The sequence below is a fragment of the Colletotrichum tamarilloi genome (assembly GCF_030869305.1).
Source record: "Colletotrichum tamarilloi strain Tom-12 chromosome Unknown Scaffold_35.1, whole genome shotgun sequence".
NCBI lineage: Eukaryota > Fungi > Ascomycota > Sordariomycetes > Glomerellales > Glomerellaceae > Colletotrichum > Colletotrichum tamarilloi.
In genome coordinates, this window is record NW_026849418.1 from 140067 (window position 1) to 151396 (window position 11330).

At 54.3% G+C, this 11330-nt stretch overlaps 2 protein-coding genes across 2 annotated transcripts; one reads left to right on the forward strand and one right to left on the reverse strand.

Annotated features, from left to right (window-relative positions):
• Nucleotides 1–537: 537 nt before the first annotated feature.
• On the forward strand, nucleotides 538–4403 carry CTAM01_09189 (filamentation protein; the record flags this gene model as incomplete). The annotated part of the gene is made up of 4 exons (XM_060525208.1): nucleotides 538–543; nucleotides 668–788; nucleotides 857–3711; nucleotides 3765–4403. 4 exons carry the CDS (start codon nucleotides 538–540, stop codon nucleotides 4401–4403), a joined length of 3621 nt encoding a protein of 1206 aa, XP_060380152.1.
• Nucleotides 4404–5761: 1358 nt separating this feature from the next.
• On the reverse strand, nucleotides 5762–7066 carry CTAM01_09190 (uncharacterized protein; the record flags this gene model as incomplete). The annotated part of the gene is made up of 2 exons (XM_060525209.1): nucleotides 5762–6854; nucleotides 6927–7066. 2 exons carry the CDS (start codon nucleotides 7064–7066, stop codon nucleotides 5762–5764), a joined length of 1233 nt encoding a protein of 410 aa, XP_060380153.1.
• Nucleotides 7067–11330: the final 4264 nt, after the last annotated feature.

Sequence of the window (11330 nt, forward strand, 5' to 3'; positions counted from 1 at the left end):
TGAATGTATCCTCCCCAGCGATGAGCAACGTTGAGTTTGATTGGTCATAGTCGATCCACCATCACACCCCTACAAGGCGGTCGAGTCCAATCTTCAGATGCCATCCTGGAAGAAGTAGCCGGGCCAGGACACCGCCCGGTGGCCGACTGGCCCGTGCTCCCCAAAATGTCAATCAAGGGACCTGATTGTGCTGGTGTTGGTGGGATTTGGTGCTCTGTCCTGCTCTTCTGTTCACAAGCTTGTGCTGCAGCAACGACTTTTCTGCCGGTCAACGTACCTACCTTGCGCAGTACCTTGATTTCCTGGGCTTTGGTGGCAGTCGCACTGCCAAACAAGCAGGCGTGTCCATCGCATCGCTCCAATCACTTACGCAACGTGCCTTCTCCTAATTAAGCCATTCTTGGGTACCGAACATCGCCAACCCACCCTACCCCCTAGGATATCTTCAACAAAACAATGCAGCGGGCTCAAATGCGCTGCTAGTAGGATTGCTTTGCACTTCTGTCCCATCACTGGCACAGGCTTCAGTATCGCGAAATGGCTGTGAGTGCTTCCTTGTCCCTTCTCTAGGTCTCTAGGGGCTGCTGTCTAAACATCCCCTGGCTTTGGCCCCAAATGACGTCGAGACCTTGGAGCTGACTGAGCGTTTCTTCTTCCCTCTTCGTAGCCCGATCCGAACAAGGCCGCCCACTACATCAAGGCCCTTGACGATGCCCGGTGCGAGGGCAATTGGAGCGCCGTCCCCGAGTTCGTACGCAAAATCAGGAAACATGCGCCTGACCGAGCCTGTCCGTTGCCTCGAAACAAGCACGCAAACGCCGCGATACCCTCCTTACTGACACCGAGTCCCCTCTAGGTCTGACTTTGGCCGCCGAGACGGAATGCGCCATCGCAAAAGCCACCGACCCTTCTGGTGCCGGACGACCTTCCACCTCTGTGTCCGCCAAGGATCTCGATGCCGATAACGTTCAATCAAAGCTTCAGGCCGCCATAGACGGGGAAACAAGTCACCCAGAAGACAAATTTCAGGCTCAAGTCTGCGCCGGACTGTTGCATTGGGTGGTTGGAGAGGTCGATCAGGCAGCGGTCAAGCTACCTCAGAACATTGAGGAGGAACTGGGCACCGCCGACAAGTCGGAATGGACCAATATCAGCGCTTTGAAGGCCGCCGTCATCAAGGCGAACTGCCTTGCCAGTACCCAAAAGACAGCTGAAGCTCTCTCCGTTTTCGATTCCGTACTGCCATCCGTATCCATGGCTCCGAGTTCCCGAACCGCCCACAAGCAATTCAAAGTCTGGTCTGAACTGTTTCTGACTGAGTACTGTGTGCTTCAAAGCGACGCGCTCCGTTCGAACGAGAGGTCACTTGCAGACCCTAACTCGGTCGCCTGCTTCCGATCTTGGGCTAGGTACTGGGAGTCGATGACAGGGCCGGTCACGGGGGGGTATGGTTACAGGGGCTCGGTGCCGAGACGACAGGTGTGGCTCGAGTACTATTTGGCGTTGTCAACGATCATTGAGCTTGACATCCCATTCCCAACAGGATTCCTCGGCAAAATCACAAACGAGGCTTCATCCACGCGAAACCAGCTGAGGATCGAGCTGAAGAAGACCGAGGCTGCTTACGAGGCGCTTCTCATTAGCGAAACCAGCTTTCCCCGTGCCGACGAGACGAGAGAAGAAGTCGAATCTTTTATCAAGGCTGTTGTCAGGAATTGGTCCATTCTTTGTGGTCGCGGTTGGGCCGAAAAGGACCTAGGTCAGGGTGGTCGCGAGAGCCTCAGCAGAGGTGTTCTCGACACTCTGTATGCCGCAGCGACCAAGACGTACCACTCAACCGCAATCCTACGATGTCTCTTCACTGTTCACCTGGCTGTGGCGGAGTTCGACCTGGCCTTCAAGGCCTTTGACTCATACCTCGATCTTGTCAGACACGGCAAGGCCAGGGTGGACAAAACCGGCCACTTGGAGTCCAACCTCGACGACGACGGCACTGTTCTTGAAACCATGTCACAATGCATCTTGGCGCTTTGCCGCTACGGTGGAAGAGAAGCCATCGATAAAGCCCGTGTTATTGGCAATGAGCTAGAGGACTGGTTATCCAGGCTACCGCAGCTGAGAAATGGCATTGAAAGTGAGAACACTGTTCCGGAAGAGGATGAAGCGACTACCCTTCATCCCAAGATTCGGCCTCACCTGATTGCATTGTCTTGGCAGGCAATCGGCCTTTCCCAAGCCCAGTGGTCAAGAACAACGTACGACGCGGCATCTCGAACTGAGATTCAGACAAAGGCGATCAGATGCTTAAGGAAATCCTTGTCTCCGGAACTCGGTCGTACTCGGGATGTTCGCAGTCTTTTTGCTCTTGGCCTGTTACTCGCCGAGCGTCGAGATTTGACCCCGGCGATTGACATTGTCAAGACGGCACTCATCTCCAACAAGTCTGCTGACGAAGAGCAAGATCTATACCACGGCGCGTACTGGCAGGAGCGTTCTCTGATTCCGCTATGGCATCTTTTGGCACTCTTATTGAGCGCAAGACAGGATTACAACATGGCAGCCAAGGCTTGCGATGGAGCTTTCGAGCAGTTTGGCGACCCTTCAGTCCTATTCGGAAGACAGGATATCCACTTCAAGAGCGAACACCTTAACGAGGCCGAAGCTCAGGACGAAAAGATTGCGAATGAACGGAAGGGAATAGTGGACGACATGGATGATACCGAAAAGGAGAGTGTCCTCGAGGCCAAGATGACACAAATCGCCATTATTGAGTTGCTTGAAGGGCCAGACATTGCCGTTAACGCCTGCCCTGAGCTACTGTCTCTCTTCACAAGGCTATTCGGAAGCCTCGAGGCCAAGCCAACTTTGCAACCACCCAAGGCTGTTGACACAATGCAGGTGCCAAAGAGCTCGGCTGGCACGCTGAGAAGTATAAAGGGAAGCTTCTTCGGCTCTACACGAACGCGGCAACCCAGTATAGCCGAAACGGAGAAAACAGTCACGCCTTCCCGCCCCCAGACCTCACAAACACAAGCCAGCGTTGCAGCCCCGACAATACAAGTCACCCAAGAGAACGGATCACCAACAGAGACGCGAACGCGGCGTCTTTCCAGTCTGACGCGCCGATCGAGAAGTGAATCGGGCAAAAGACACAGCTTGCGCAAGCGAGATAGCAGCAGCGGTCGCAAGAGGACAGCAAGTGTCAGTAGCGCAGGCACCAATCCACACGGACCGACGGTGGTTGACGGAGAGGTCTTCTTCACCCCAGCCGACGAACTGCAGCAGTCCGAGTTCTTCCCTCTCACAGGCAACCGTCAGGCTTCAATGGCATCTTCTGTTTCACGAGGACGTTCACTCCATCACTTGGAGTCTTACACCTCCCAGAAATCACGATCAACAAATTTCTCCGAAATCTCTGCCAGTGGCACTTACACCATATCAAACCCGTTGCCGCTGATCCACTTCCCCCAGGACATGGAGCGGAGGCAACGAGCTGTGCTGCTGGTCAAGGTGTGGTTAATGATTGCGGGATTCTATCGTCGAGCCAACATGTTTGAGGACAGCAAGGGAGCCATCTCAGAAGCGCAGAAGCTTGTAGGGATACTCGAGGCTGAAGTAGCCAAGGATCCTGCGGGCTCTCTGTCAATGAGGGGCAACAGCTGGGCCGAGAAGAAGGGCGTCGACGAGCTGCTCGGAGACGTTTGGGCGGAGGTGAGCTATAGGCTTGATCATGTGCAAATTGACTCAACTGACAACTTGTATAGCTCGGCTATCTTTCTTTGGCAAAGGGCGCACCCTACTTGGCCCGGTCAGACTTCGAGATGGCACTCACCCATTACCCCAATCACCCAGCAGCCATCGTCGGCCTGTCCGATATTTTGCTCGACATTTACAGCGAGAAAGTCCTGCCACCGCCGGCCATTCCCACACTCAGTGTGCCGGAGAACGTCTCTAGCCTTTCGCTGCCGCCACCCAATCTCCCAAAGATTGCTGTCCCCCAGCACGGTCTCCCGTCAGAACCACTGGGTCTGGGCTCCGGCGGGTTGGGCGTAGGCCCCGCCGGCAAGACAAGCGGTCACCAATCCGCGACGACGGCATCGTCGGTCAAGTCGGTAGAGAGGTCCGAGTCGGACGACAAGCTGCCGGCGCCGTACAAGGCGACCTCGGTGCCGACCATTGACCGCCTCGCCGCTCGAGACCGCGCGTACGGTCTCCTGTCTTCCCTGACGAAGCTCGGCAGCGCGTGGAATAACGCAGAGGCTTGGTTCGCGCTGGCCCGGGCTCACGAGGAGAGCGGGCAGGTAGACAAGGCGAAGGAGGTGCTGTGGTGGTGCGTCGAGCTGGAGGAGAGCACCGGCGTGCGCGAGTGGCAATGTCTCGGAAGCGGTGGTTACGTGCTCTGAGTAATAATTATATAACTACATTTCTATCCTGACCTGGGTCTTTTTTTTGTGATTTTGATTGCCGTCAGCTTGGTTCCTATCATTGTCGAGTCAAACCTGACGGGTAATTGTGAAGTCTCCCAAAACTATCTCCCAACACTAGAGTCGATATCTTCGTGGCACAGTTACGTATACGTACAAACGAACCGTCCTGCTCGCGCTTCTCAACCGCTGCCGCTCTTCTCCACGTCAACCAGGTGCACCAGGTTATCCTTCCAATCCTCACATGTCACACTTTGTTCCTGCCTCGCAGAAAAACGAGGACCCCCCCAGACCCTTTCGTCCACCGCTTTTCCTGGACGGTAGAATAAGCCGGATTTACGCTTGTTCAAGCAAATAAGCAAACAAACAAAACAGCAAAGTCAAGAAGTCGGGTCGTCCTCTGACTCTGTCCATACCTTTACAGAAGCATTCCAGAGGCGTCTGTCTTGAGGTGGCTTGCAGGACCGGCATGCGGGCCGTGCCACGCGCGTGGGCCACCTGCGAACTCTCCTCTGTAGGGACTCCCGTAATGTGTGTACTTGTATGTATGGATGTGCGTGTGTGACTTGCCGTAACCACTTCTCCGCAGCCCTGGGAAAACGCCCCGGAAAAAAAACTCGAAAAACTCAAAGCGTGAGAAGGCTCAAGGTGAACTCGAAGAGACGGGAACACAGTATTCCATTCGAGTAGGCGTCTCACCGCCCGAGGCAGACTCAAGATGGCGTGTGGATAACGAATTTGATCAAACTCGAATGAACATTCTCACATTCCCAAGTTTCAACATAATTAGTAGACCAATGTGTATCCGTAATGATCCGTCGTCTTACTCGTTTCTCTACTCTGTGCGGAAGCCGCACAGCGTATTTACTGCATTTGTCTAATTGCAGTGACCAGTCGCATCCTGCAGGGATCGTAATTGCCTCGAAGAAAGTTTGAAACTGCGTCTCTCATAATTCAAGTAGAGTGCCTTGCCACAAAGCTTCAGACGTGGGGGTCATTTGACAGACTTAAGGCCTAGGAAGCAATGAGTATCGATAATTAACGCAACTATGCTCCGGCAGGCGGCACACTTCGGAGTTCACTTGTCCACCGCACGGTTGTAGTTGTCTCAACGGTTCGTTCAAAGTTAATGACCTATGCCTTACATGACTCATTTCTTGAGCTATCTGGTTCCATTTCCCTGCAGGACCAAGGTGACCTCCAAACGCCAAGCCAAATCCTATGCTACCAAGTTCCTGTAATGTAACAGACTTTACGGCAGTGCCGTTATGTCGTCCCAGATCCATCGCGATGCATTGATGCTGCGATGAGAGGGCTTCTTGACAGCTGGAGAGCTATCACCATGCCATCAGGCTAGGCGGCAAGTTCGGGTACTCCTTTCCATCAATGGTCTCTGAGCCAAATGGGTATTGCGGATCCGTCGCGCCTTCTTCATTCTCTCCGCCATCGCTTTCCGTCTCAAGCTCCTCAACACCATCAAGGCCTCTCTTCCACTTGGCCTTACAATTACCGGGAACGTATTTGGCTGCGTCCATAGCCAGCGTAAGCTTAACCTCGGGACAGTAATCCCAAATGTGTTTTCGTAGAGCTGGAGTACCCCAGATGGCGCTGTGCAGCCAGATACCACTACCACCGGTGTGATAGCCCATGGGCTCGTAAAAGCCCTCGCGGTAATCGTCAATGCCTGAGACAAGTTCACCCTCTGCCGCAGCCTCGAGTGTCGCGTTCGCTCCTCCTTTGTTGATCTTTGTGCCTTCGCCCGAGTGCATCTCACCGCTGAACGTCAATGATACAGTTCCGTTAGCGACCTTGCTTCCAGGTCGGTGAGCAAGGCGCTCAGCGAGCCAGACGTCCTCAGGTTCAGATCCGTCAACACGCTTCTGGTTTCGGAGGATATCAATCATGGCGCTGACACGACGGATGGAGAGGCCACCGTTGCCACCCCACCTGCCGCCAGGGTTCCAAGGGGCTCCAATCCAATCATACTCGAGGTAGTCGTTGATGTTCTGCTTACTGTTGGCGCAGAGAATGCTGTCGGTCTGGAATACGAGGAGCCACTCGGCAGGCTGCAGGACGGTCTCGTACAGCCACAGGTTGGTCAAGAACCGACTAATCATCTCCTGACCAGCCGTGCTCATGTTGGAGGGAATGTACGTCAGGTCGAGCTTGCCGGCGGCGACTTGTTCACGAATTGCAACGGACGAGTTGATAGACTTGACGGACTCAACAGAGCCCATGAAGCGAAAGCGCCAGTCGGGAGGCACTACGGAAATGAAGTGCAGCATCAATGGCGCAAGAATCGGGTTGGCGCGGTTCTCGACGAGAAGAGCGACTTTGGAATGGTTATAGGGTGAATGTGCGTATTCAAGGGAGATTTGCGGTACGGTCATCGTCTTGAGGGTGGGCAGCGATAGCCATATTGAGAAACCACTAATACGATACGGTCAGTACGAGCCAACATTACAAGGAGCCAAGCAGGAGTTTCTGGGGTCATTGGCTTACAGGAAGAGGACGAAAGCGCCAAAGACTCTCATGCGGCGGCTCGTCAAGGCCCAAACCGAGAGAAGCAGGGCCTTGGTATGCTGCCAGACGTCTGTCATGCTCTTCTCGCCGCTGACAGCAGGCCGTGGTAGCGAGGCCATGGTTAGAACGAGAAGGCCACGAAATGGCAGAAAAGGCCCGGGTCGGCGTTGAAGATGGAGACAGAGAGCGGTTGTAGTGAAAAGCGATTTCAGGGAGATTTCAAGTCGCAGAGGCTACTCAAGCCTGGAGCGGCTTCGAGAGCGGGCGTTTACTCGCGAGTCGCAGATCCGTCCGGTCCACAGAGATTACGCAAGTGTCGATGGCGTGGATGCGTCGGTAGCGTTGCAGGGGAATTAAGGCATGTCCGGTCCTGCGGCTGGTGACGACGACGACAGCAGCTGACTCTTGTCGAATAGACGAGCTACTCGCGCGGTCGACTGGTCGTAGCCCGAATGGTGAATTCGGTGCGTGCGTTGAACAGAAGATGTGAGGTTCAGAAGTGAAGGGGAGAGGAGAGAGAGAGAGGGAGGAAACAAGAAAAAGACAAGAGGATGAAGGGAAGGAGTGATGGGGAACTATGGGAAGGTACGATTTGCACATGCACCACTACCCTGAGGAAGGTACGAATAGTGATACGGTGTGTGGCAGCTCCTCCCTCGACAGCGACTAAGGACGCAACGAGGGACGGATGGAATTATCTGATGAAAAGACAGGACGCCCCTTGCCTTTGCCTTCAATCCCCAGGGCGAAGGCTGCTTGTTGCTCTAGTGTAGACTCTAGTGTAAGGTAGCCTGCTGCTTCCATGCTCATTCACTTTCCCTCCACTCCTCCGGACCCTTTCTCCCCCTTTCCTTGGCAGGTGTCCACGCCAGCCCGGGGCCGGACGGGAAGAAAAGACCAGCGCGAGAAACTGGAGACCTTTGGGAGAGATGTGGCAGCGGATTCCAATCAACAGGCCAGGCCCTGGGTCGTGGAAGTTTCAAGCAAAGGGAAGCCAATGAGGTGTTCTAGTGAGCTGCTTTGGGGCCAGCGTCTCCAAAAGCAACATTGGAGCCCCCCCCGGTGGCCGCGTCGATGAATCTTGCCGGCTTCCCTTGCTGCCCACGTCGCCGTCCGTAGCCCAGCCCTTGTCAAACCGCGCAATGCAGCCAGCCACTGTTGCAGTGTCTAATTTGGGTCGAGTATCCGGCATGTACCTGCAAGTACCTTTTCCCTTCTCTCACCTCCACCGGGCACGTTCGATTCGATGGTCGGGTGCGATAGCGATGGCGATGGCGACTGGTAATCCTGGCAAGCAATCAGGGAGCCTGATCGTCCAGCTGTCAGTCTGTCTGTCTCCAGGCCACACCATCAGGCGCTCGCCCGGCCATGAGTACACATATACCGATACATCCCTCTTTTCTCCATCCCAAGAGGCAATCTGGAGGGACGGACACGGAACGTCACGCCACCATCGTCCCTCCCTCCCATTCTAACCTGCATGTAATAGCGAGGACGATACTTGGATACGAAGCGCCACAGCAAGTCGCAAGTCAGCGTCAGCTTTCCCTCACGAGAATGAAGCGGCTAAACTGTACTCTGAACTCCATACCCATGAGAAAATCGGGACAAACGGGCACTTTCGTCCCATGATGTTACGGATGCCCTGATTCAAGAACCGAGCTCGAGGATATTTACAGCCTCATCCCAGCCAAGAGTTCCCCATGCCCGAACAAAGCGACCCCAACCTAGGGGGTACCATGCCCAGCTATTTCGTGCAGCGCAACCAACAATCACCACCCCGAGCCGGTCTCTCGGTATCGCCGGCCGTGACACCCATAATCCGGCTGCATTAAAGACCAGGGTTGGACCCAAGGCGCCCAATGGGACGGTAGTCGGTACGCTGTAGAGTATACCGTAGCACCCAAGCAGGCAGGCAGGCCAGCTTCGGATCAGTTGCTAGTGAATAACCAGTTCATGGCCAAGCGAACTGTCGCAAAGGGGCAGCCTCGCACCAAGTGGTGATTCCGTGATAGTCTCTTTCCGAATTCAACCGTCCAACGTCGATTTAATCTCAACTCCTCGCCACGGAGAATATTATGTAAGGGCGCACAAGGGAGACCGCGCAAGCCCCATGTCTCAAGTTTCGAAAAGCATCGATACGACGACTGACTTCCACTTAAACTTTGCTGCAACGAAAGCATGTTAACGGTTGGAACGGCGTACAGTGCTCGTACGGATGCACCGTGATACCTACAATAGTACTGGTGGCAGTCAGCTTAACCCGCCACAGTCAACTTGTTCCTCACATGCACGACAATCGGACTGGGACCAGCGACATTCTGTGAGAGACTAGAGACGAGAGGTTGTGGATAAGCGAGCGACTGTGCTGCTTTCCGCCGCTTCGCCGCACGCATGCATGTACGATGCCCTGTCAGCCTGTAAGCAGTATCCGTATGATTGCCTATTGCCGACAAACATGGAAGCTTTCTCAAGTCTGTAGCGGCACAGCCCAATGCAGGGCTCGGTCCATGGTCCCTGCTGAGCATCCTCAGGGCTTACTTGGACTTGGGGCTAGCCTTGTCCAAGCAAGAACGAAGAGAATGAAATAGGCTTCGTTTTCAAGGTTCAACTTTCATATTACACCTGACACAATTGTCTTGTGCGGTCGCATTCTTGTTGTCGCACGCGAGGAACGCGAGGGGCGGGGCGGGCGCAAATGAGTCTTGGACGAGGCGACTCATTAAAAAAGAGACTCAGTTCTCTCGAGAAGAAGAAATATCGCTCTCACTCCCGAGTGCTGACCACGGCGTTCCTTTTCCCCACATCGCGGAAATAATAAACCTGCGCAATCTGGTAATCAAATTGTACGTTGGGCTGGGTGACAGCATGGTCGTTCTTTGCAAGTAATCAAAGACTGACAGCGTGCTCGGAAATGATCTTGTCGCTGACGGGCATGCCGTCTGTATCCGTACGTCATCTGGAGTTATCAGAGAGCCGTGCGCCAGAAGATGGGGGTTAGCTGTTTGGTATGCAGTGTAGTCGAGTAATGATGGTTCTCAGCACGGCAGAAGTTTGGGCGATAGGTGGTAGGATTGGCGAACAGGTGCTACACGAGATGAAGCTCTCCTTGATGGCGAAAGAACCCAATGGTAGGATGGATGCAGTCAAGGTTGATACCTACTGCGTATATGTTGGGTTGATGGCGGTAATGCACTTTGAACCTTGTCGTGTTCGAGACGACGAGCATCTCGGCCGGAAGACGAGACCGAATGGCAGCTTGCAGTTGCCAGTGAAGAAGAAAGGAGGAAGGAGCTGTGCAGTCTCTCCCAGATCGTGTGGTTGACTTCGGGACTTCAGACTTCCAGTGCAAATGGAAGGGAGGAACCCAGGCAATGTGGGTCTAGCGGGAGGAGCCCTTCCCTGCCTCCACTGGCTGCATGCCACCACCCAAAGAAGAAGGAAATGGGAAATGGAAGTGGAGGTCGACGTGTAGAAGATGGTACATCCGAGTACCTGCCCGTCACTTGTACCTTCCGTCGTCTCCCTGCGCCCATGTGCTGGCTGTTCCAGTGTGGGCTTGCCTTGCAGACTGCGGCAAGGTAACTTCAACCTCAGGCTTGACCTCTCGTCGAATTCTATCACCTCAGTCTATCCGTACGGATAGGTACCTACAGGCTACTGCGTAAGGTAAGGCCCCCACTTCCTCCCACATCTTCCGCCAAGCGTCTCTCTAACTCTCTCACTTTTGGCTCCAGCTTCTGCTTCCAGCCTCTGCTTCCAGCGGGCGGTCGACCGTCTATCGACATTGGGATCGGTTGATTGAAGCCAGGTTTCCCCCCTCTTTCCCGGCATCCATTCCAGGACCCTGCACCTAGTCACCTAGTAGAAAGAGTGGGATTTCGGTGACATTCGACTCTTGCTCTATGTACATAGTAGTGAACCACCACCCACTGCCACCAGTGAGCGCCGTTCCGCAAGCCTGCAGACGCGATTCGTCATCTAACAAACTTCGCCGTCCTCTCTATCTCTGGACTATCGAGCGGTCCGCGAACCCCTTGTATTTCGTTTTTCGTTTTTCCCTCGCAGCCTCTCTTCTCTCCCTTGGACCACGGAAGACACTTGTCTCTTCTTGCTGCTGCTTACTGCACTGCACCTCAACTCCAAGACCAACCGCACCGGCCGAGTCTCGAGTCCCTGAGAATTCCTCGCCAGCGCCCTTGGAAAGCTGAATCACTACCAAGAGTTCCGCCTGTCCACAACAGCCGCAACACACGAAACCAAGTCCATATTGGCATTCAGTCTCGGCGGTTTCAACACGTGGTCGACATGACGCGCCTCTAACCAGCAACTTTCAGTCAAGTCAGAGAATTCTCGAATTTCCAGCTTCCGATTGCCTCGATT